Source organism: Polyodon spathula, chromosome 13, assembly GCF_017654505.1.
Source record: "Polyodon spathula isolate WHYD16114869_AA chromosome 13, ASM1765450v1, whole genome shotgun sequence".
Taxonomy (NCBI): domain Eukaryota; kingdom Metazoa; phylum Chordata; class Actinopteri; order Acipenseriformes; family Polyodontidae; genus Polyodon; species Polyodon spathula.
The window spans coordinates 8,995,784-9,021,705 of record NC_054546.1 but is presented as its reverse complement, the minus strand read 5'-3'; the positions used below and the strand labels follow the sequence as shown (position 1 = coordinate 9,021,705).

Below are 25,922 nucleotides of genomic sequence, written 5' to 3'. Positions count from 1 at the left end.
GAGTATCTTAGTAAAAAATGTGTAGATTATAGGAAGTAACAGTGACTAAAAAATTACAAACGACTCATTGGAGTATGGAAAGATGCTGGGAATAACAAGATGAGACGGGAAAAGGAAGGAATGGATAAGAACGCAAACAAAAGTTTGCAATGTTTTTATGAGAAAAACCTGAAATGGCAGTGGGTCGGACATGTAACAAGAAGAACATGTCCAAGACTTTTGCAGTGTGTGTGTATTTGAGGCTACAATGACGTGTTTTGTTTGATTAATTAAAAAGCAAATAAACTGCATTACGTATTGTAATAATTTCTGAGAAGAATGCTTGAGGCAAGAGATCACATTATGATGTGAAGGCTCAGATTCTCTTACAATAACACTTTTTCTGATTATTTTTAATCTTTCATAAAAAAAAAAAATCTGGTTGATTCGAAATCATTAAATGATTTACTAAAATTAAGTAGACTAGCAAAATCACCATAACCTTCCATAAAACATTAGACATACTCTAAAGATTGTTATTTTGCTAAAAAAACAACCTTTTTCCAATTAATAATAAAATACAGTGGTACAATATTTCTGTGATGGTGCTTCCAAGAGAATATTTATGAAACTCAGTTTTTCTCTCGTTTTGTTCACCTCCCACAGAAAGGTATGTTATGTAAAACCTCGCTGTGACGTTGTCATGTGATAGGGGTGTTTTCAATCCCATTCTGCCTCTTTGAACGCTTCAACGTGCCACGATTGCGCAGTGCACTGTAGTGGAAGAGCTGCACGATGGCTGGGGACGGAGCCTTGCTGCTGGGTTTGGTGGAGGAATTTGTAACCGGACTGCAGGATAGTAAAGCAGCTGATATAGCAACAGGTAACGGGTGTCAGTGAGTTCCTGCTGGACTGCCGCGCATTTATTGTCAGTTTTGTCACGGCTCCAGTACATTTTCATTTAGTGTGGGGGTGTAGGTGCGTGCAGGATGCTCCTAAAGTTTGCTTTCTGGTAAATGCTAGAATGTGCTTCTTTGTAGGGTAACATCCCATAGGAACCAGTCGTGCATTAACTAGAACAGCAGTTAATTATGCTGTAATATTAAAGTGTATCTACCTGTTGTGTAGTGTCAATTCATAACCACACTGATTTCAGGCACCCAAAGGCCCGCATTCGTTTTAATGTAAACATTGAACATGCTGACTGGCTAGCAATCAGGGAAACTTGTTTATGTATCGGTGTTCTACGTGTGGGGGGTGGTAATATCAAGGGCCCATCACATTTAACTTCTGTGTTTAAAGACATTGGCAGTTTGAGCATAAACTGAATCATTTTATTCAAGTACTATACGCATCTGTCGTGTGACCACCCAGAGTTTCCCACTTATGTGAAAATACAGGCCATAAAATTGCATACAGTATACGTTTTATAGTCGCAGTATTAGTGTAGTTTATTATGTGTTCATTTTCGCTCTATAGGGGTGAAGAAAGGACAGTTTGCAGTGTTAGAGCTGGTGGAAGCTTTGGGGTAAGGAACAGTTTGAAAACCAAAATACTGTCTGTACATGTACAAGTTCAGAAACAAGCTCAATTAAAATTATCATTAATGTGTTCATATTTACAAATGACATTATTTTTAAGTTTACACTCCTTGTGCTAGTTTACATTGCATGGTTATCCTACTTTATTTGCTTTGATTATAGATTATATCTAACCATGTACTGTTTGTGTTAATGATCTATTGTATTTCATATTGTGATGTTCAGGCTGACACTGATCCTAAGTAAATGACCTTTAGAATCATGTGTTTTCCAGAGCCAGTACTGTGTGTTATTCATGCTCTTGTTTTCTTGTAATGTTGACACTGTCTCTCTCCCTCCACACACACACCCCCCCTCCCCTTGATTAAAATGAAAAATCATTCTGTTCTTTTTTCCCTCTAGGTCAAGTTTAACAAGCTCTGAGCCTCGAACTAGGGGCCGTGGGATCCAGCTCCTCTCCCAGGTGCTGCAGCAATGCTGTACCAGTCTGACGGAGAAAGAAGGTAGGGCAGCAGAGTCACAAACAGGCATTCAAGGGCAGAGACTGATGTACAAAGCAAGTCTAAGATTATGACATGGGCAGATCTCATTCAGGGCTGGGTGTGGTGGCTCAGTCAGTGGGTACACCTGTATGGTACAACATCTGTGCTTTCAAACACGTTCTGGACTAAGCTTCTCTGCGGAATCTAACAAAGAAGATGTACATTTTCCCTTAACCCTTTCAGAGCAGATTGAGGAGGGTCTTGACTGCTGGCAGTTGACTGTTTTATTACCTCAACAAGGTAGTTGCAGGGCAAGTGGAATTTTACAGTTCCTGAGCTGCATAAGTGACGGAAACTCACTTCACAGGTATAAAGGCTCTAACCACTCCCTGTATCTTTTTCAGTTCAGGTCCTGACAGCTTTTTATGAAAACAGACTAAAGGACCATTATGTGATAACACCTCATGTCTTGCAGGGGCTCAAAGCCCTGGTGAGTATGCCTGCAGTATATGATTTAATATTAACTGAAGATTCATTAATCTTCTCCTTATAAGATGACTGTCTTTCTCCCTTATGCAAAGTAACTGCTAAAATAATACAGGGAATCAGTGTTAGAATAATGTACAACTGTACCAACTTTGACATTTTGAAAGTTAAACAAAACCATCGCTTAGCTGAAATGTCTCTTGTATAAATCAGAAATATTGTTTCAAGTAGAATTGTTAATTGCAGTGCGAAAATGCAAAATAAGCAATGTCTTTGTGCTACAGACTCTGTGCCCGGCGCTGCCCACTGGACTGGCCGTCTCTATCTTGAAGTCTCTCTTTCAGGATGTCCATGTGCAGGTGACAATTCACATGTGTTACCACTTCGTTATTTGCTCTGGATTTTGTTTGGTTTCTAAAGCTCATTTGAAGTAGCTGGCTTACATTGTTGTGCTCTGTCTGTGTCTGTCTCTCTCTCTCTCTCTCTCTCTCTCTCTCTCTCAGTCTCTGATGCAGACAGACCGATCCTGTGTTTATAACATCCTGATCAACTTGATGGAGTCTCGTGAGGAGGGTGAGAGGATAAGGAGGGGTGGGGGGAGGATGAGTCAGAAAAATGAAATTATTAATGGTAAAAGCCGCTGAACTGAAACTCGCTTGTCCTTGCATACACCTTGCAGTTTTATTGTTCCAATGAAATGAAAAATACAGTTTTTAAAAGATGCTTAGTTGATACAAGTCCCAACAATGATTTAATGGTTTATTTTTTTATTTTTTTTCTTTGCTTGTTTTCCAGAGCTAAAGGGTCTGGGTGCAGATTTTGTGTTTGGTTTTGTCCAAGCGATAGATGGTGAGAAGGACCCCAGGAACCTGCTGCTGGGTTTCCAGATTGCCCAAAATATTCTGTACAGGAACTATGAGCTGGGTAAGCCCCTGCAGGTAGCTTTAATCAGGCTTAAGTTATAGAGAATAAGCAGAGTAGAATATATTGTAGGTCATTCAAAGCTTTTCAACTTAAAATAATTTTTTTTTATCTACCTTAATGATATAACAGTGTTACTTCTGTCTGTTGCAGGAAGTTTTACAGAGGAACTGTTTGAAGTGACTTCTTGCTATTTCCCCATTGATTTCTATCCGGTTAGTGGCACTTCTTTTTACCTACATTATGAGGGACCAGCTGGTTTTTTCACGTAGCTTCCATGGTTGTGGTGACTAGCCCTGAATTGTCATGTTATGTGTAATAAATAAATATTCTTTATGATTTTGATAGCTCTTTCTGTCAGTGGGAATCTGAATGAAACAGGCCTTGATAGCTGTGTTTTTAGTATGTTTCCACAGTGCCTTCATTTTATTACAAGAAAAGCAATAACCTCCTCTGGATATTGAAATAGCAAGAGCAAGTGTAAGTTAATTTTTTTAAAATTTATTTTCCAGCCTCCAAACGACCCTCATGGAATCAGTCGAGAGGAGCTGATTCTGAGCCTGAGGGCAGTGCTGGCTGGCACGCCCAGGTTCGCTGAGGTACCTGTGTGCACGGCTGTTTTTTGTGTACATAAGAATATGGGGTTAGGGAGGAGTTGGGTTGTGTACAGAACTGCTGTTTGATATGGTATTACAATACTAAAGGGGGAAGTTCATAGGTCTGTGTTATGAAGGCATATGCAAAAGTAGTGTGACTGAACCCTTTATACAGTAGCTTTTTTTAAACTATTTTGGTATTGCTTTGTTTGCTGGCTTCATAGACAATGGTTAGCATTAATCTAGGTCAACTTGCACTAAAATTGTGTTCATAAATCCTGCATAACTTTGCCTAACGGTGCATAATCCTTTAAAATCACATTGAAAACCTACATAACATGCATATAAGTAATTCTGAAAGTATATTTAATATATCCTCAAGAATTACAATGAAAGTGTTGATGCCTACCAGTCACACAAACGCAAAACACTAAATTTTCAATTCTTACTTTTTGGTTTGCAAGAAGTTGTGTGGAAGCATATTATGAATACTTACATGCATGTTATATTGGTTTTCAAAGGGATGATAAAGGATTACAATATGTGTTTGTTTTACAGTGTTATGCAGCCTTTATTATAGATGTTATGAATGTGTCATACATCACAGAATGCTATATTGCGTCCAACTCAAATTAAGCATTAACAATCGACTTGAAACAATATTTCTGAATTTATACAATATAGACAGATTCCAGCCAAGCAATGTTATCGTTTCACTTTCAAAATGTCCATTTAAACAGTGAAAATAGGTTTGGAAACTATTAGAACAGCAGTATTGCTATGTAGGTCAGTGCTCCGCTTCAGGGTTTAGAGGTCAATTCAATAATACCTCAAGAGGTGTAATTGGTTCAGTGAAGTAATTAAAGCTATGTTTGTAGCAGATATCTGGGCTAGTTGTCCCTTGCTGGGTATTTCTCTGCCCTAAACAAGTGGCAAATCTCTTTTTTTTTTTTTTTATGCAAAAGTGACTAAATATTTTGTGCTGACAGTTCCTGCTGCCGCTGCTGATCGAGAAGCTGGATTCAGATGTGCAGAGCTCTAAGCTAGACTCCCTGCAGACACTGGTAAACACACCACTCCACTGTCTGATTCACAAGCATTGGACAGCCACTCTGTCTCCAGTGGGGTTGCAGTAAGGGAATAAAGGGGTGGGAAGCTGGACTGTGCAAAAAACTCTTGCCTTTTTATAGATTTAAATATCTCTAATGCAAAATAGGCAGTTTCTCTGTTTCTTCCAGTAACGTGATTGTTTAGCACAAGTCATAAATGTCTTTTGATTGTAATGATCCTGTGGAGCCATAGCAGAGGTTAGGTCCTGCAATGTAATGAAGTGCAGCCTGTCTGAAGAGATGTCATTGGCCCTATTGTACAATGTTCAGCAATGTTAATGCATTAATTTAGTCAGGTAAAAAACAAATAATGCTGTAATTACACCTGTTAGACCTTTACTGCTAAATTATATTCCACGTCCCTTAAACTGCGCTATTTAGTATGAATGAGGAGACAACACAGTGAAGTGTGGTTAGCCAGGCTGCACAGGTACTCGTAGACTGTGTTGATATTTACTCTTTCCCTTGTGTTTCAGGCAGCCTGTGCCGCTGGCTACGGACACAAAGAGCTGAAAGAATTCCTGCCCAGCCTCTGGTCATCAGTCCGCAGAGAGGTATGAGATTCAACTCTAAATTTCACTTTAATACTAATTGGGTCTGATTGCTCATGGTTGCTCCTTGTTTCTGCAGGTGTTCCAGACAGCTAGTGAGAAGGTGGAGAGTGCCGGCCTCTCTGCCCTGCGCTCCCTCACAGCCTGCCTCTCTCGCTCCGTCCTTGACTCTGATTCAGAGGACTCGCTCAACACCTTCCTAGACTTGGTTCTCAAAGGTAATGGAGCCGAACCTAGGTGGTGTTTCTGAATGTTTCACCTGATTTTGCGGGATTTTATTATTTCACTGATATTTACTGTGTTCTGTTTCCCAGATTGCCAACACCACCTCTGTGAGCCAGACCTGAAGTTGGTTTGGCCGAGCACCAAACTCCTGCAGACTGCCGCCAGCGCCTCCTACAGGGCGAGTTATAAAATAACAGCTGCGGTGGTACCGTTGCTGCTGGAGCAGTACAACAACCACACACAGGTAAGGGAAGAAGGGCTACTGCGGGAGAGTCACATAGCTAGTGGATATTTAAAAGTCCATTACTGGCTATGCACGTTTTCACATGGCCTAAAGTTAATGCTGTCGCCTTCACTTGCAGAATGCTCAGCGGCGCACCCTGGTGGAAGTGTTGCAGGGTTTCATCCAGCCTGCCCGGGGGAGCCACACTAAGGAGGGAGGTAATACATCTTTAAACCCAGCACATTCATTTTATTATTTTAGTTTCATACATTCATTTGATACAGTGATGCTGTACCCTTGTTGCCTCAGATGAAAACCCTCTGACTGGTTACCGGCAGCCCCTGTGTGCCCTGGTGTTCTCAGCTCTCACAGAGTCAAGCCCCGCACTGCAGACCGCAGCCGTTCAGGCCTTGACTGCCCTGGGGACCCAGGCAGGTAAGGATTCACCTGCACAGGTACACAGATCTCTCATGGTGACAGAGCCACAGCCTGAATTCCAATGTTCGACTTAAAAATAAATTAGTCAAACGCTGCCAATGCCTTCAATTGAGGCTTCAGTTGTTGCTGGCCCGTAACTGTATAATACACAAGTCCTGTTTTTTCAGTGAACTAAAATGAAAGTGGCCAAAAACATTATCCTTAATTAAATAGTAAAAGAAACTGGAAAATGTTTAAAAACGAGAACGAAACTAACTATTCTGAGTTGTATTAATGTTGTTTCACGAAAATGCTATATAAATAGCACAGCCAAGCTGCAATGGATTCCTGCTCTGTGGCTCGCTTGTGTATTACTGCTGTCAATGTGAGCCTTGATCGAACACATGACTACACTCCGTTCATCACCCCCACCCGGGGGTTCTCAGTGGTAGTGTGTTAGAGACAAGACCATTGCTGTTGCAGCTGTTTTTAACTTTGGAATGGGATTTACATTGAATATAAAATAGCTACAATGTGGATGAATGTGTTTGCACTGTCAAAAAAGAGATTTGGAATTTTAAGTGATTTAATGGTGGTTTTTTTTTTTTATATGCAGCAACTTTGCATGAACCTAAAAATTCTCTTTAAATTAAAATGATTTTTCTAAAACTGAAATCTGTCTTTCTGAATTTAGTTAGCTGAAACTAAAACAAAATAATAAAACGAAAACTAAGTTGAAGCAAAACAGGAATCTTGCCAACTAAATAAAAAGTGACACTGAATTGAAATGCTGAAACTGAAAAAAACACTGCTGTCAAGGAAATGCGTCTCAACACAAATAACATTTCTGCTCTGTTGCAACACTGTAGTAGTGTTCCAAACATGTATTCAACCAGGCAATGTAATCTGTGGGGCTAGAGCTGGGACCTTGGTGCAGAGGATTCGTGAGCAAGGTTTCCACTGAGTACTTCCACTTCATCCCTGCTCTTGTGTTCCAGGCCTGCTTTCTGAGGAGGATATTGATCTTGCTGCTGAGCACCTGACTCGACTGATCCTGCGGGAGGAGGAGCCACAGACCTGGTGGGTTTGCTAGCGATTTGCCTGAGTGAAATGCATTATGTGGGGGAGTCTGCCGCCTGCTTATAAATGTGCTACAGTTGTATGCAAAAGTTTGGGCAACCCTGGAAAAAATGTGTGTTACAATGAATCTTTCAGTGAACAGACGTTGACCTGACCTCTATATGGTACAAAGTTAAACATGACACCTTTATGCAAATTTTAATACAGGATTACTATTTATTTGCATTTATTACAGATTCAAAATAATGAACAAAAGTGAAGATGGCGCGTGCAAAAGTTTGGGCACCCTGTCACTTAGTACTTGGTAACACCTCCTTTGGCAGATATAACTGCTTCCAAACTTTTCCTGTAGCAATTTAAGATTCTTTCTATTCTTGTCTTTGGAATTTTTTCCCACTCTTCCTTACAGAACTCTTCCAGCTCAGAAAGATTCTAAGGTCTCCTTGCATGCACTGCATGATTGAGCTCTCATCACAGATTTTCAATAATATTCAAGTCATTTCGTGGTTGATTTTGAGGTATGTTTTGGATCATTGTCTTGCTGAAATATCCAACCTCTTTTCAGCTTCAGTGTCCTAACTGACTTTAGGACATTAGCTTCTAGGATTTGGTGATATTTAGTTGAATCCATTATTCCTTCCACCTGCACAATATTTCCGGTTCCACTGGCTGCCACACCACCCCAAAGCATAACAGCCACCCCCATGCTTAACGATTGGCAAGGTGTTCTTTTCTTGAAATGCTTCGCCCTTTTTTCTCCAAACGTACCTTCTTTGGTTGTGGCCAAACAGTTCGATTTTTGTTTGATCAGTCCAAAGCACATTGTTCCAAAAAGCTTCAGGCTTGTCAAGGTTTTCTTTTGCATACTTTAGACGCTGACTTTTGTGATGAGGTCGTAGAAAAGGCTTCCTTCTGACAACTCTCCCATGCAGATCCTTGTTGTGTAAGGTACGCTGTACTGTGGACTTGTGAACAACTACTCCAATCTCAGCTAAACTGTTCTGAAGGTCCTTTGCAGTGACCTGTGGGATCTGTTGTGCAGATCTGACCAGTTTTCTGGCAAGTCTGTGTGATATTTTTCTTGGTCTTCCAGATCTTGCCTTGACTTTAACCGTTCCATTTAACAACCATTTCTTGACAATGTTTCTGACAGTTGAAATTGCCAGCTGGAAGCGTTGAGAGATTTTTTTTTATAGCCTTCTCCTGTTTTGTGGAAGTCAATTATCTTCATTTTCAAGTCCTCAGACATCTGCTTAGAGGAGCCCATGATTGTTGAAACCAGGCTGAACAACCATCACAGTCTGACAGATTAGAAGGTATGAAGTTACTTCAGAGTAATAGTTCAACACTGGAATTGACTTCACCTGAATAATTGAAGCCCTAACGAGTGAATCAACCTTTCTGGGCCTTAGTAATCATCTTTTTAAGAAGTAATTAAGAACGGTCCAAAAGGGTGCCCAGACTTTTGCACGCGCCTTGTTCTCTTTTGTTTATTATTTTGAATCTGTAATAAATGCAAATAAATAGTAATCCTGTGTAAAGATTTGCAGAAAGGTGTCATATTTAATTTTGTACCATTTAGAGAGCAGGTCCACTTCTGTTCACTGAAAGATTAATTGTAACATACATTTTTTCCAGGGGTACCCAAACTTTTGCATACAACTGTGTGTGTACATCTTGTAGTTGAGTGGGTAGTTACAGCTTTTCTCTTGTTTCCCCCAGCTCTGCAGCGATGGAAGCTGCTGCGTCTCTGGCTCGTCTGCACCCCACCGTCTTCGCCTCCAGGATGGTTCCGGCTCTAAAACGAGAGATCTTCTCGGGTAGGTTTGGGGGTGGATTTGTTTGACATGCAGTGATTTGGGAATGAGAATAATGGTACCAGTGACTATCTGGGAGACTTGCTCTGTAATTTCCTTTCTTCTTATAGAAGCAATGGAGGAGTGTGAGGACCGCCCCACAGCTCAATCCCTGGGGGTTCTGCGGCAGCGCAGTCTGAAGGCTCTGTCGACGGTATCAACTCATCCCAGCCTCGTCCAGGAGACTGTGCCTATCCTACTGCAGGCCCTCAGCATCTCTCACGAAGGTAAGTGTCAAGTTTCTCAGGAGAATAGCTATAAAAGGATTCTGAGCTGAAGCTGTTCAGCTAATTTTCTCTACCTGACTGTCTACAGGAAGTGCCAGTTTTGAGCTTGAAGAAGTGGTGTCTGCTTGTCGGGGCCTACAGCAAATCGCAGAGCTTGCCAAAGACAGTGATGAAAGCGGCTGCTACTTCCACCAGACTGTCATCCCACATCTGCTGGGGCTGGCAGTGCAGGCCTCCTTACAGGGTATGTGAACCGAACTCAAACTTGTTACATTCACCGCTAACATGAAAGTAAACATTTACATCTTGGCGTTTTCTTTTTTTTAAATTTTGAATTAATTTTTATCTTAATTGAATAAATTGTCCATGCCTAGGTGGAGGTGCTCCAAACCCCCTGACAGAGGAGAGGGTACTGTCTGCTATGGTTCCTATCTTCAGTACTGCCTGTGGCTGCCTTCACACACAGTGAGTTACTGCTCTTGTCAGAATATTCTCGGAGAATATTCTGTTGGTAGGCCTGCTAACCATTTGATTCCTGTCTGCAGGCTTGCTGCCCACACTGCATCTCTGGTACTGTCCCTTTTCCTGGATGGAGATACCTCCTTCTTGCCTGAGAATAACGTCCCAGAGCAATTCCAGCTGCTGAAGGTGAGGAACTACATGCCTCTGCTTTTTCAAAGAATATAGGCAATGTTTACCTGAGTACAGTATGCACTTGTAATCCTTGCACGCATAACTAAAAGGTTAATGCTCAATTTGAATAACCGTGTGAAGGAAAACAATAGGGCCTGTGGTATTATGACAGTTTAAACCACATTTGCTGTGGTTGCAAATGTAGTTGCCTGGTGTAACTGTTTAATGCTCTTAATGATTTCCAGGAGCGATCTAATGGCTGGCCACAGACTCAGCTGGTGTGTCTGCTGATGGCGTGTGTCTGTTCACTGCCTAAATGTGTAGGTTCATTTACTTTATTTAACAGTGCTCATCGTACACAATAGGGTGTAGCTTGTAGAGAGTAACGATTCATGGGCTGTCCTAGGTGCAAGTTCCCAAGACTGACCGCCTCTTGAGCGAATTGGAGGAGCTGAGCTGTTCCTGTGTCCACCCCTTCACCTACACATCGGCAGCAAAGTGTTTTGCTGGACTGGTCAACAAACAACCAGCAGGTAAGAAGGGAGCAGTGACCCCTTGCTGAGGATCAAGACAAATATTTGCAACATGTTATGATGATCTGTTTGTTTCCAAAGCTAAACATTAACTGTATTTGTATAACTTTAAACACTCAATAATCGGATAGATAGCTTAAATTAAGTTTCTTTTTTTGTCCTATGTATTGTTGCAGCCCCATTGCCCAATATGTACCTGAGATTAAAATGGGAAGAGTAGCCCAGTGCTGGCCCTTTTGAGAGACCGTCTCCTGAGACTAGCTTTGTTTTCTTGTTCTAGGGGAGCAGTTGGACTCTATTTTGATGCGATCTGTGAAGAGGATTGAGTCTGGATTGGGCAGTGACTCGCCGAACAGAGTGCAGGTTTTCACTCTGCTGCTTTGGGTAAGACACTGGTTAACTGTCCATTTTTTTTGTTTTTGTTTTTATTCAGTATCAATTGAAACCTATTGGTTGTGGGTATGTGCTTGAGAAGAGGTCTGAGCTGTGCTGTTCTAGTTACTAGGCTAGCTTGAGTCTTTTGTTTCCCAGGTGTCCAAGGCACTCCTCCTGAGGTACCACCCGCTGTCCACAACTCTTACTGATAAGGTAAGAGGAAAGTTCCTGTAAGCAGTGTACTTGCCTATTTCCTGTGTCTGCTCTTAACTGTTTTCATTTTAATAATCCTATACCAATTTTCTTCCTCTAAGGATAGTCCCATGTGTTGCACATTGACCAAACATAAGTGTTGCAATAAACCAAGAACTCAAATCCATTACCATTTTCTAGCAGTAGGTGTCACTAGATTTCCTTACCAAGCTTCCAGTTTGCTCTTTGAAATAGCTATTTACATGAGATCATAGGCACAACAAGTGGGGTACAGTGTGATGTAGGCTAAATACTGAAATGCTTCAAATTCAACATGTACTCTATTTGCCAATGTAGAGCAGTGCGCTGAAACACTTCACAAAACTAGGAGTGCAGGATGAGCATGTGAAAGATGTACATGAAGGCTTGTGAACCTGGAGCTGTCCCTTATCATTCCAGCTCCTGTCTCTCCTGGTGGACAGAGAGCTGGGCTCCCTGGCTGCCGATGGCGTTGCCCTTCTGATGAACGACTCGGCGGATGTTTTAAATCGAGCATGCCATGCTGACGTGCGCATGATGTACCGGCAGAGATTCTTCACTGAGACGGCACCCAAATTAGTCCTGGGGTTCAACTGCGCCTCTGAAGGTAACAGAGCAGAGAAGCATAGCAAACATCTCATGGGACACGTGAGATGGGTTATATTGCTATGTGTGCATGCCTTTTAATATCAGGATATTTATTTAGGAATGTATAGTTTATCAAAGCATTTTAAAATGTGAATAAAGGATTATAAAGTGACAGCTGTACACTTGTAGGTATTTGTTATAGCTTGTATGAATGTCATACTGTAAGTACTATAGAAACAAGATATTGTAGCATATTTACAAACTAGGTCATAACAGAAAAGTAACGAAAGCCACAAATGTCTGACATTTTATAAGAGCTTCATAAATCTGCATTAAGGTAATGTCAGCTGTGCACATTTTTTTTTTTAGAACTAAAGTAGGGTTTGATTAGCAACCATTCAGAACAAAGTCATATGATATCACAGTTGTGAACTTATTTTAGTACAGATTGGTCTAGATGTTCCAGTATGTTACTGTTTGAGATGCAAGTCATTTTATTTTTTTTCTGCAGAAAGGAAATCCAGCTACTTGAAGGCCCTGTCCCACATCCTCAACAGCTTGCCCAGACAGGTCCAGATCACAGAGCTGCCCTCTGTGAGTATTGATTCAGGGAATCGTGGGATGTCACCAGAACACCAGATTAGTTAAACTTGTACTAAAACTCAGACTGCTATGCAATGGGATTCCTTTATTGTACCCTGCTCACCATTTAACCGTTGGATTGGGGGGGGTACATTTTAAACTACAACATAATGTTGGTGTCTTAATCTGCTTGTTACTTTCTTGTTCTGAAAACCATTGTATTACTATTGCCTTGACAGCAGAATAATGCTCTATATGTCTTATAAATGCTCTGTTATAACTTAAGAAGCAAACAGCCATTTAAAAATGCATTTTTTTAAACACAATTTTGGTTTCATAGAACACCCCTACAGGAGTTTAGTCGATTTCAATCTGTAGTTCAGTCATTTTGGAAAAGGCTGGATTGGAAAGTGGGGGTATTAGAGCACTGTATATTGAGTGTTTTATTAGTCTTTTTTCCTGCTTTCTCAGATATAGTGCAATCTCTTATTCAGTGATAGTAATTTAGCCTATCGTGAACTATAATTCAGGGGTTTACTAATCAGTTCGCTAGCCTTCCTCTGTTGTTCAATACAAGGGTCAATATACATTGTTCTGGGAGGTGCTGAAGAGGCTGCATTGGATTTTCTCTCTCACTGTCTGCAGCTCCTGCCCCTCTTATTGGAGGCATTGTCTTGTCCAGACCATGGTGTCCAGTTGTCTACCCTGTCCTGCCTACACCCCCTCCTTCTGGACACCCCGCAGGTCATGACCTCACACCTGGAGACCCTCCTCAGCCGACTCCTGGGGCTGACTGCCAGCCCAGCTATGGTAGGGTGCCTGTTGCTTCTAGAGAGTATACCTTTAATTATCTACATAGCACAATGTCCTATAAAATGCAATGTCCGTTTCACAAGTGGCAAACTTGTAACAAGTGTAGAAAATGGTATTAATCAGTCATGCACTTGATAAATACACACTGCAGGTTACAACTCAAAAGGCATCCTAGTGTTAAAACAGAAGCAACTTGATTGTTACAGTAGTTTCAAAACTGTATCTGACATTTTCATTAAAGAAATGTTTAATTTAAGCTGTGTATGTGTGCTGGTTTTGTACAGTAGAAAAGTTTTTTGTTTGTCTCCCCACAGAAAGTACGGGTCTTATCTCTGCAGTGCTTGAAGGCACTAACCAGGCTTCCTGAGCATGTGGTGAGTCCCTGTCCCTCTTAGAAGTGAGGGCCATTTCAGTTTTACTGTAAACATGTGTTCTATACGTTACTATGTTAGTTACATTCTGTTTACATTTTCAACAGTAAAACATTCTAACAGATTCGTTATTACTTTTTGATAAATCGATGCATGTATTTTGAGAATAAAGACACAACTGTAAACCCTTAAAACTCAAACTCAAGTGAATTTCCGCTGTCGCAGGTGCTGCCGTCCCGCCCGCGGATGCTGCGTGCTCTGGCTGTGCCTCTGGATGATAAGAAGCGGCTGGTGAGGAGGGAGGCAGTGCTTGCGCGAGGGGAATGGTGAGTAACAATGAAAAAAATGTTAATAATAATAACATTGTAATCCTTTGCTGAGGATATGTAAGCCATCTGAAATATTTATTTTCTCCAGGTTTTTGCTGGGAAGCCCAGGAAGGTGAACTGGCAACCTGGGAGACTTCTTGCAAAGATGGACAATCTGCCTAGGGAGACCCAGGGAGTTGGGAGGGCTGCTTGCCCCAGTCGGTTAACCCATGTCCAGACTCACTGAGACTCCAGACCCAGGCCTTTAAACCTATTATAAATATCTAGAATTAAAACCTTTATTTAACCTGCTATTGTAAAGAAGCACATCAAGACTGCACAACTAAGTGGCCCAGTCACGACTATGGGAACTTTTTAAATGAAAGAAGTATTTGTTTTAAACTCATGAGCACAGCCAAGGAAATTAGCAAGTACTGTAAAGCCATAAATATTTGCAACCAAACTATGACTAATTCCACCCATAAAACCTATTTTGCTCCAGAAATGTTGGTGACCTTTTGCAATGTATGAAATATGTGTTATTAGTGGAATTTGACTTTTGACTTTTTTTTTTCTGATATGCGAAACATGCATAAAGGCTTGCAAACATTTATGGCTTTACAGTATATCAATAAATTAACATGTCAATAAATGTTTTGGGTTTTTCCTAAGATTATGGATGTGATTTATTTCATTGTTTATTTTTTTAAAAAGTTGTATTATTGGTATAGAAAAGTTAAAAAAAAAAAAAAAAAAAAAAGTTAAATACTCATCTTAGAATAAGATTAAGATTAACAAAAACAAACCACCTTGAAGATTTAATTTATTTAAAAAAAAAAAAAAAAATCAGGTTATTTTTTTAATTATCAAAGTCACAGTAACTTATTAACAAACATGCACAGAAAATGTGCATCTCCAATTAATGTCATTCAGGCCTGGTGAGGTCGAAGCTGTAGCAGCCTGGAATGCACACATTTATTGCTTCGTTTGGGCCCCAAGGTGCAATAGCAACACAGTGAGTAGGGTCCAGTTGCAACTTGTTCGCTGCTGTTTACGTCTCCTGTAGCTGGACGAGGGCCTGGTTTAATCAGCCTTCCCTTGTTCGATGCACCTCACTCCAAGCTCTTGTCAAGGTGGCCTTTAAACCCACTCCAGCCTAACCGGTCACTTCACAGTACTTCAATAAAAACAAGCCCCGTACAGACAAGGGGACAAGATAAAACACTTAAATAATGGAAGAAATGGATGGGATACAACAAAACAATACATTAAGAGGGGTTTGCATAATAAGAAAATAAGAACACTGGGATTTCCACTCAAACACTAAAATCAAACAGCAGTCTCTGTGACCTGTATTTGGCAGAGAAGACAGCTGGGTGGGTTACAAGCGGTCTTGTCTAGAGTGTACTCTCCAGGTAAGCATTCCAGTCCTCAGTGATGGGACCAGGAGGAATGGTTAGATGGCTAGTACTTCCTGATAAAATTAGGAGACAGGGTTAGATTGCCAGCAAGGTTCTCCTGGTGGTGGTTGGAGAAAGAGTCCAGGTCAGGCCATCTCCATACGGAGGGTGTGCCGATGGCAGGAGAACTCGAGTCAGCCAGTGACTGCAAACAAAAGAGAAGCAAGTAGAGTACAAGTGGCTGCTGCAACTTAAGCTGGGGCCACACTTTCTGGTGGAGGTTGCGTTGCAAAACACACCTGAGAACGGGCATCACACACTGACTGAAATCACAGGAAAGGACGCACAATTTTTTTTTCTGATGTTTGACCAACCGTGGATGAATTATAGTAGCGTGGCAATGGGGCAAGTCAATGACAAGGCTATCTACGAGGCGACGTGATCGTGAAACCCAGATATGACTGGAGACAAGTACATATTCTCTCTATTAATACACACACAAGGTATTCCATGGGTTTGTATACAATACCCGTGTCGACAATTTTTGAAAACAAGCCCTGACAGCCCCATAAACATTGTACTTTAACTATGATGAAATATTAACACAATACTTAAAAAATGCTGCTACAACCATGATTCACTTAATGTTAATAGTGTTTTAATTAAATTATACCTAATCACATTTTTACTTACAATGTAGGGAACATACCGTGTACAACAAAAGGTTACTGAAAACATGTATTATGTTTTCCCTTCATTGGAAATAAAAGCGTTATTTGGTATAATTTAATTAAAACGCTATTAACAATAAATTTATAATGGTTACAGCACCAGTTTAAGTACTGTATTCTGTAAACATTACATTTCATAGTTAACATCACAGTATACATCATATACAAACCAATGGAATACCGAGTGTGTGTAGTAATAGAGAGATAATGCATGGGTGCCTGTCTCCAGTCATATGACTGAACGCGGTGAACTCATTGGTTGCTGACTTTGAGACTAGCGAGTGGGTATGGCACACAGCCCGATAATCGCATCACAAAATATTAAACGTTTAAATTTTGCGAGCCGACTGAAATCGATCGCCCGATCCTGTAAAATCGCATTGCAAAGCATAATACCAATGCGACTGAAAAATCGCGTCTCTATTGATCGCATCGGGCAGTGTGTCCCTGATTTAGCTGATCATTCTTTAGTGTTGCAGATTTCATTCTCTATAAAATGTAAAATCCATAGCCTCCTATTTACTTAAATGGTTTCCCTCTTGGAATGCTAAACAAGGTTTTACAATATTTACTTTCTTTTTATTCGCATTAGCAATATTATATTCTGCTTGCATTTTGAACAATTTGTAATATGAACAATGGAACGGAGTAGAACCTTTGTTGATGCTGCTGCTTCCTGGTTCTTAACCACTTCATGTACTGTAGTTCAAACCCACTCCAATGCTGTAGCTACACTCTTGTGGCCGACAGCAAAATTATCAGTGTGCAGTTTATAGCGCTGTATCTGAAATACTTACTAACAAAAAAAGTGAAAAAACATGATTCTCAATAAAAGGAAGGCAGGAATAATCTTAACAGTACTTAAAAAGAATGAGAAAACTGAATCATTGGTTAGCAATCTGTTATATAGCTAGGTATATGATGATGTGGGAAGAGCTTACAATATTACCACGTTACCTTAGTCATTAAATAGCCGTCTCTTTTGTATCCAAACATTTGTATTCACCTGCTACTTATCTGGTTAAATAACACATATTGTAGATCTGAATTATCTGTAGTGAAGCCACTTTCACAAATTATGTGTTTTTGATGTGAAGGCTCAGTTAAACATGAGTCAGCAACTTGATCACAGAGTAAGATTACATTATAGAATTAAGTAACAGTGGATTTTGTTACCTTCTTGTCTCCACTCCAAAGAACACCTTCCAGTTATTCATGCGACCATAGTGGAAAATGTTCCGGAAAACCTGCTGAAAGAGGTGAGCAGGTTTCTTCAATGTTGGAAACTATGCATGTCATTTACTGCATAGGCAGTGAAGGTATACCACAGATCCCACTCCTGTTAACTCTGTGGCCTGGGTAGACTCCTTTGTTTCCAGACTGAAGTTGTAAGATTCTCAAGACCAGGTCACACACGCTGTTAGTAAATGTTCAAACCACCAGCCAATGCAGAACACCCACTCCCTGAAAGCAGCTCTCACCTTGCCCTTCTTCTCAAGCCGGTGCTTTTCCTTGCGGTTGATGTGTCTCTCAATGCTGGTCTCTCCGCGGGAGATGAGCATTGCATGCCACAGAGTCAGACTTCCCAGAGCTAGTGCCACCGAGCTGCAGAGGGAAGACATGGCAGGAGAAATCTGAGGAAATATTGCAAACATGAAAACCGAATCTTCCTCCCTGCACTAATCTCACAGCCACTTAAATGCCCTTGATTTCCACAAAATTGGCTCATTCACCCAGTGCACCTCAAATTTCAGTTAGGTCAAGGTTTTACATAGGCAGTGAATACATACTGTGGCATGAAAATGCTGGGATTTTTTTTTGTAAAGGACAGCAGAAAAAACAACCGTTTCCATGCAGGCTTATGCACTCAACATTCGTAATAACTATTCCCCTCACGTCAATGGTATATTCCATATAGGATATGCGGAATACCTGACTACCTTGTGGATAATTAATTCATGCAAACAGAGTATCGGCATACCTGCCTTTCTCCAAACCACGCGTGTGTGAGACCTGTGTCTGTGTTAGGGATTTCATCAGCAAGTTTACCTGACTAACAGAGGGGACGACTGCCCTGCAAAAAAATAGGTTATCTGGGGAAAGCAAGGCTTGTGGGTTGCCACTGGCAGGGAGTATAGCAGGGTTTTTTGTGGTTTTTTTTTTTTTTTTTTTTTTTTTTTTAAAAACAAATGTTACGTACCTGCAAAGCACCCAAAGGTATATGACACACTTGTGAAACATCCTCTCCTTGAAGGTGAAGGGAGGGGGTGGAGTCTGGTAGTATGTCTAATAAGAGAAAGAAAAATAAAACACAACACATGCACAATCAATCCATATAAAGCTCAGTCTGATTCAAACTTATCCATCTCTCCAGGAAAGCACTGTTCTTAAAACACAATTAATCTGTGACAGATCAAAGGCTATCCTGGCTTGCGCTGTAGCTAGAATCTATAAATAGAAGCAAGTTGCTGAGCCAAACACCAAGGGGGGGTAATCTTGTATTCTCTTTTCAGCCACACTTTCCAATGCTTATGCAGCGACCGGATGGCATTATAGGATACTTCTGGAGAGCAACTGCAAAGGTTTCAGGAGCTACTTCAACATTACTTCAGGGCTGCAGTAATTGCATAATCGGATATATATATATATATATATATATATATATATAGGTTGATATTTTTTATTTACAAGTGAATACCCATATGTGAAACTGAAATAACAAAACCTAACTTTTATATTAAGAAAATAACTTTTGGTAATAGATAAAAAAAATAAAAAAAAAACACACACACACACACACACACACACACACACAAATGCTGACACAGCATTAGTTCAGCATGTGGATATTCAGTTTTTGTAACACTAATTTCTATAGCTAGTTCACATCACAGAAGCACTCACGCACAGGAATGTCACCATGATAAGACAGCATTAGCCTCACTTGACAGTATCTTGGCAGTGTGGACAAAAATCACCCACTTGTTAATACACACACACACAGGTTTAGTTCAGATGGGTAAGTAGAGAATTCACTGAAAGGTATGGACACTGCAACTGGGTACAGATGAATATTAACAAACACAGAAACTTTGCACATTGTACTATATAAGGCAGTGAACGTTAAATACAGATGCAACAGACAGTTTGTGCTTAGCTGTGCTGGTGAAAGGGACTTTAAAATGTCAAAACATGTCACAAATGTGTAGGCAGATAGAAACACACTGCCATTTTGATAGGTAAAGTTAATGGGAATATGGGTTATTTATTGGCAGGTACAAATGTGCAACAGTAGAAAGAGGCACCTAGTCTTTACTAGGTATAAATATGTATGTAACACTTCCAGCCTCAGATACTGCCCAGCGGGATGCAGGCTATCTACTACCTGCCCTGCTAAGGTTCCCAGAGACACAATACTGAATGGCAGCCCCACCTCAGACACTGTCACCCTGAGCCTCAAGCGGTCAGCACTCTTCATCTGCTATTGAGACAATGCAAACACGGGCAGAGTTAATAACATTACATACACACCACTCCCTGTTCAGGGTCCTCTCCAGGGTGGAATGGGAATGTTTGCAAAGGGGTGAGAGAGTGTGTGCAGGAGCTATGAGGCTGGTCTGAGATAAAACAAGAGGAACTGAAGACTGGAGTTGGGGAAAGACAGGCGCAGTGTAATTCTATATACACTGAACAAAAATATAAACGCAACATGCAACAATTGCAAAGAAATCAGTCAATTGAAATAAATTGATTAGGCCCTAATCTATGGATTTCACATGACTGGGAATACAGATATGCATCTGTTGGTCACAGATACCTTAAAAAAAAAGGTAGGGGCGTGGATCAGAAAACCAGTCAGTATCTGTTGTGACCACCATTTGCCTCATGCAGCGTGACACATCTCCTTCTGAGTTGATCAGGCTGTTGATTGTGGCCTGTGGAATGTTGTCCCATACTTCTTCAATGGCTGTGTGAAGTTGCTGGATACTGACGGGAACTGGAGCACGCTGATGTACACGTCGATCCAGAGCATCCCAAACATGCTCAATGGGTGACATGTCTGGTGAGTATGCAGGCCATGGAAGACATTTTCAGCTTCCAGGAATTGTGTACAGATCCCTGCGTCATGGAGCCGTGCATTATCATGCTGAAACATGAGGTGATGGCGGCGGATGAATGGCACGACAGTGGGCCTCAGATTTTTGTCACAGTATCTCTGTGCATTCAAATTGCCATCAATAAAATTCAATTGTGTTTGTTGTCCGTAGCTTATGCCTACCCATACCATAACCCCACCACCATGGGGCACTCTGTTCACTACGCTGACATCAGCAAACCGCTCGCCCACAAGACGCCATACACGCCATCTGCCATCTGCCTGGTACAGCTGAAACCGGGATTCATCTGTGAAGAGCACTTCTCCAGTGTGCCAGTGGCCATCGAAGGTGTGCATTTGCACACTGAAGTCGGTTACGACGCCGAACATGCAGTCAGGTCAAGACCCTGGTGAGGATGACAAGCACACAGATGAGCTTCCCTGAGACGGTTTCTGACAGTTTGTGCAGAAATTCTTTGGTTGTGCAAACCCACAGTTTCATCAGCTGTCCGAGTGGCTGGTCTCAGACGATCCTGCAGGTGAAGAAGCCGGATGTGGAGGTCCTGGGATGGCGTGGTTACACGTGGTCTGTGGTTGTGAGGCCGGTTGGACGTACTGCCAAATTCTCTAAAACGACGATGGAGGCGGCTTATGGTAGAGAAATGAACATTCAATTCTCTGGCAACAGCTGTGGTGGACATTCCTGCAGTCAGCATGCCAATTGCACACTCCCTCAAAACTTGAGACATCTGTGGCATTGTGTTGAGTGACAAAACTGCACATTTTAGAGTGGCCTTTTATTGTCCCCAGCACAAGGTGCACCTGTGTAATGATCATGCTGTTTAATCAACTTCTTGATATGCCACACCTGTCAGGTAGATGGATTATCTTGGCAAAGGAGAAATGCTCACTAACAGGAATGTAAACAAATTTGTGCACAAAATTTGAGAGAAATAAGCTTTTTGTGCGTATGGAAAATTTCTGGGATCATTTCAGCTCATGAAACATGGGACCAACACTTTACATGTTGCGTTTATATTTTTGTTCAGTGTAGTTGTTACTCACTGTTATTTAGTATGTTTAAGCTCTGTAGCTCAATTTTCAATTACATTGTCTGTCACGGTTCTGTAGCAATATAAAAGGCAGGTACTACCTTGGATAAAAGCACCCTTTCCACTGTAATTACCTGCGTACAGATTACAAATGAGGGATCGCTTTTGATTATGAATGATTGTAAAGTTCTTTGACAAAGGGATCTATTGTAATGTTCCAAACAAGGTGATTTAATAACATTAAAAGTCAATGAAAAATCAGCTTCAGACATTTTAGGGTGGAGATAGTTACACCCACCATTAGATCATTAAAACAGACACCAATGGCTTTGAGTGATGCTGGTGTAAGAGGAGAAGGTTAATTGGGCAGCATTTTTTAATAAGCAATAAGAAACTATTGTGGGGGAGACTGGAGGCAGAGATAAGCTGGCAGACAGACAAGGCCCTCACCTCTACAGCATTGTAAGCATCAATGAACATGTCGCGGCTGCTGATGCTGCAGTACAGACAGCCCATGGTCATGAAGAGGCAGAAAGAGAAGAAGTAGCGATGGTTAAAGTGGCCCACACAGTTATTGAGCCAGGCTGGGGAGGGAAGCCAGTTAAGGAAAATCATTGAAATCATTAATCATTATTAATAGAACCCAGATTGGACTGCAGCTCTGACAGACGATCAGAATGGAAATCAAAAACAGACTCAAAATCCAAATCCTATTGACTCGTAACTATGCCTGCATGCCAGCTTTTCACCACTGATCTTTAGAAAAAGGATACGGCAGTGGTGGTCCATTTTCAGTATACATCTGTGAGGGAAAAATACAGAATTAAAACATTTTACATTAGGTGACACAATACAAACACATGAAACAGAGTCTGCTCAGGATCATTTCACAGCAACAAAATATTAGACTGGTACAAATATATCATTAACAAAGTCTTCAACTTATGTGAGGCATGTGCATGGCTCACTCTGAAATGTTAGTGTAGAAGTTTCCACCTTCTCTAATACAATCATTTCATTGCAGAGCCCTGATTAAACCAGCTGCAGGTAAGACAGGAGTGAACACACTTCCTTACCGGTTACAGATGCTACAGTGGTGTGTCCTGGGTGGTTTGGGTGCTATACACTTTTTACAGATGGACACTGAAGGAGTGTCAGTTTTCATCTGGAAATAAATAAAAAATATATACATATATATTATTTTCTGTTGCCTGTGATTGCCACACAGCCCTCATTAACCTCCCTGCCCTCAGTGTGTCCCGCATACCCCCAGTAGGGGGGCAGTGTACCTGGGGAGGGCAGCCCGGTGAGGTCCTGGCTGCCTTGTAATAATGAAAGACAATCATGAGCAGGTTCCAGTGCCCATAGCAGACATGCCAGGTGATCCAGGCTGGGCTGTAGGTGTCCAGGATAAGTGGCAGCAAGCAGATATACACAATGAGCACGATGGAGCTGGTCAGCACAATCACCAAGAACACAAACACCTGGGGAAAAAAAAACATCTCAGTTCACATTGATTTTAACAGGTTACTGTTCCCCTTCGCTGTGGCGGTCCACTGGAGAATAAATAAATATATATATATATATATATATATATATATATATATATATATATATATATATATATATATATATATATATATATATATATATATATATATATATATATATATATATATATATATATATATATATATATATATATATATATAACGATCTGATTAAAAACATTATGGCAGAACTATTTCCTCTTTGTAGTGAAATGCTGTAATTGCAGCAATGATTTCAAAGTAAAAGCAAAGTCATTCAGTCCACCAATTCTTAAAGATTCAAGCTGATCCTTACTATTTTACACAAGGCTGGATTTAGTAGCCTTGATTTGGACTTTTCAGACTCATCTCCTCTAGTATGTACCAAAGACCCATGTGTGACATGTGCCCCGCCCACTTACCACCCCAAACCAGCGAGTGACGTGGTCCACCAGCCAGTAGATGGGTTCAAACAGCGAGTCGATGACGACATCACTGTTTGTGAGGGAGTTGTAGAACAGTGATTTCGCACACAGCTTCCCGTAGCTCCACAGCTCCCTGGCTCTCTTCAGCAGCTTACTGCGCCCCCACCTCCTGCCCAGCCTGAAACATCGCAGGAACGATCGCATGGCACAGGAGAAGAGCCGCATGTGGCCCTGCATGCCTCTCCTGCAGCACACTGCAGCAAGACACTCAATTTACTGAAAGGGATTTGTAGAGCACCTGCATTCTTTACATAAAGTGCATTTTCTTGGATTTTGTCTGGAAATTCACTTATTTCTATCCATTAACCCATTAAGTGCCATCGTCTTCATTTGAGGACAGGCTACTTTGCATAACAACATCACTGTTATGATAACTTACTCAAACTTTGTTAACCGTAAAAGTTAAGTCTAAATGTAACCAAATTACATAACTACTGCTTGTGTTCTTGTACATTTCAATTTGGTATTAAATGGGTTAATAATATGATGCAAAACAAAAAAAAGGAGGGGCGCGTCAGGTTTGTTAAAAGATAACCTCTGTATGACAACCCTGCATGCCTGCCAGACCAGGGCCAACTTAGATGCTTACAGAACAAGACCACATTCCAAGGATGTCTGTCTAGATACCACCACAATGTAAAGGACAGGTCATTTAGCAATGGACTCTTAATTGAACAGGGAATAAACCCATAACCTACCTTCGTATTATTTACATGTGGGTGAAGGAGCCTGCAGGGCTGCCTGTAAATACTGAATGCAGCACACCAACCCTCCAGCATCTTTCCATTATAAATTCAGTGTCAAGCGGTGAATGTGATCCCTGCAGCGTAGACCTTCCAGATAACAGAAATTTCACCAGAATTTATCTATGTATGAAATTAGAAAGACTCCTGGAAAGCACTAGCTGCTGATCTGTTATGAGAAATAAACTAACAGTAAAGTTTCTGTCACTTATGGTATATGCTTTGGCACACACTGTCCTGTTGCCATTCTGCACAAAGTCAGTTAAAAAATCATCACACAAGCTGACACAAAAGCTAAAGCTCAAACATGTATTGATGTTCTAATCAGTCCATTTTTACTACACTGTTTTCCGTTCATGCTTTCCAGTTCCCCTTCAGTCTCACATTTTATGTGTACTGATCTCTTATGTTCATCACCGTTGGTGTGTCCCTGGTCTCCAGCTGCGATTTTATTATTTATGATTTTATTGTTTAAACAGCCGAGCTCCCGACTCTTTCTTCAGGATGTCCGAACACCCATGAGGTCTCAAACAACTGGTCCATGCAAGTGGCTACTGTCCTCTACACAATGCTGATCTCTACACAGATCGCCTCCACTTTCACTGTCAACTCTTAACAAGGGGCAGGAAACGCATTGCTCCGTGTCTAAATGTAGTGCGCCCCCAGTTGGTAATTTTGTCTCAGTGTTTAATGAGCAAAAAGTCAACACTAGCCTGCTATAATCAAGCACGGTATTAACCTTAAAGGTTGAGTTTTGATGCAATTCGTCTGCAATGGCGTGCCAATAGCATTATTTGTCATGCAAACCGTTTACAATAATGCAGTTTCCAAAACTGTAAAACGCATTAATATCAGTACATGAAATCTGCTGGCTGATAGGAGGAGCAGTCGAACACATCCTGCACAGCAGCTAGAGTAAGTACTCACGCATAGTTTCAAATTGCTGATGCCTATTTGCAATGCAACCCGTAGCCGACCTTACACGAACTACACAGCATCCTGTTCCGATAAGCGCCCGGCTGAATGATCCTTCATTCCATCGCATATATTAAATTAGGGATTCAAACATCACGCATTCTGGCTCCCGACCCTCCGTGTCTCGATTTTACAGTCTGAAAAGGCACACTTTTAATCTTCATACTAAAAATTAATGTCATTTACAATGTACCGTCGGTATACAGCTATGTGAAATCATATGATATTGATATAAACAGGACATTCATTCGAGAGCAAACAAACGCCTTTGTTAAATGCATCACTAAATAATCCCCATATTCTGGTAATTCTTCCCAACCGCAACATAAACACACCAAAAACTAGCTGCCGTATTAATCATCTGAGATACACATGAGCGTCCATTGGCATAGTCCCTGGTTTGTGTATTTACCTGGCCCTGTTGTGATCCCACTTATATGGACGGCGGACACTCAGCTCACCATGATCCCTAAGGGTTATTATTATCAGAGATTTGGGTTGCAAATAAATACAATTCTAGATCTTCACTCCGTCCTCGAGCTGCCTCCATCCACGGGGACTGTCTGACACAGCGCATGCGCGTCACCTGTAAGTTGCTGGGAAATGTAGTCTCCAGAAAAGCGACTACACTTATCAGAAATATCAACAGCTCAAAAATACTGGACCAAATTGCAAACTGCGTGTCGATCAGCCGTTATTATACTAATTGAAAACATATCTTGAATCTTGATTTGTGATAACATCAAAATAGTACAAGTTAAATCCTACAATCTCCATCGTTCCA

General features: G+C 41.0%; 2 protein-coding genes across 6 annotated transcripts; one reads left to right on the top strand and one right to left on the bottom strand.

Annotated features, from left to right (window-relative positions):
* Positions 1-731: 731 nt before the first annotated feature.
* Positions 732-14,771, top strand: LOC121326040 (MMS19 nucleotide excision repair protein homolog). The gene is made up of 31 exons (XM_041269184.1): positions 732-862; positions 1,459-1,507; positions 1,923-2,023; positions 2,407-2,492; positions 2,773-2,847; positions 2,992-3,061; positions 3,284-3,412; positions 3,563-3,624; positions 3,922-4,008; positions 4,995-5,069; positions 5,591-5,668; positions 5,745-5,883; positions 5,980-6,134; positions 6,253-6,331; positions 6,423-6,548; positions 7,529-7,610; positions 9,333-9,430; positions 9,538-9,693; positions 9,782-9,937; positions 10,068-10,158; positions 10,239-10,341; positions 10,572-10,646; positions 10,733-10,859; positions 11,140-11,243; positions 11,391-11,447; positions 11,886-12,072; positions 12,565-12,647; positions 13,281-13,445; positions 13,763-13,822; positions 14,045-14,145; positions 14,237-14,771. The coding sequence occupies exons 1-31, from the start codon at positions 775-777 to the stop codon at positions 14,262-14,264; spliced, it is 3,072 nt and encodes a 1,023-aa protein (XP_041125118.1). The 5' UTR covers positions 732-774; the 3' UTR covers positions 14,265-14,771.
* A 157-nt stretch (positions 14,772-14,928) lies between these two features.
* Positions 14,929-25,733, bottom strand: LOC121326232 (palmitoyltransferase ZDHHC16B-like). 5 transcript variants are annotated; one of them, XM_041269459.1, is made up of 12 exons: positions 25,551-25,733; positions 24,119-24,253; positions 23,358-23,614; positions 22,696-22,890; positions 22,483-22,571; positions 22,180-22,208; positions 21,857-21,990; positions 19,692-19,739; positions 18,459-18,544; positions 17,740-17,863; positions 17,435-17,508; positions 14,929-15,732 (listed from the first exon to the last, which is right to left on the bottom strand). In XM_041269459.1, exons 3-12 carry the CDS (start codon positions 23,595-23,597, stop codon positions 15,624-15,626), a joined length of 1,128 nt encoding a protein of 375 aa, XP_041125393.1. In that variant the 5' UTR covers positions 23,598-23,614; positions 24,119-24,253; positions 25,551-25,733; the 3' UTR covers positions 14,929-15,623. The 5 variants fall into 5 exon arrangements, with proteins under 5 accessions (XP_041125393.1, XP_041125392.1, XP_041125394.1 ...); XM_041269458.1 differs by lacking the exon at positions 24,119-24,253; XM_041269460.1 differs by lacking the exon at positions 24,119-24,253 and having other exon boundaries at positions 17,435-17,505.
* Positions 25,734-25,922: the final 189 nt, after the last annotated feature.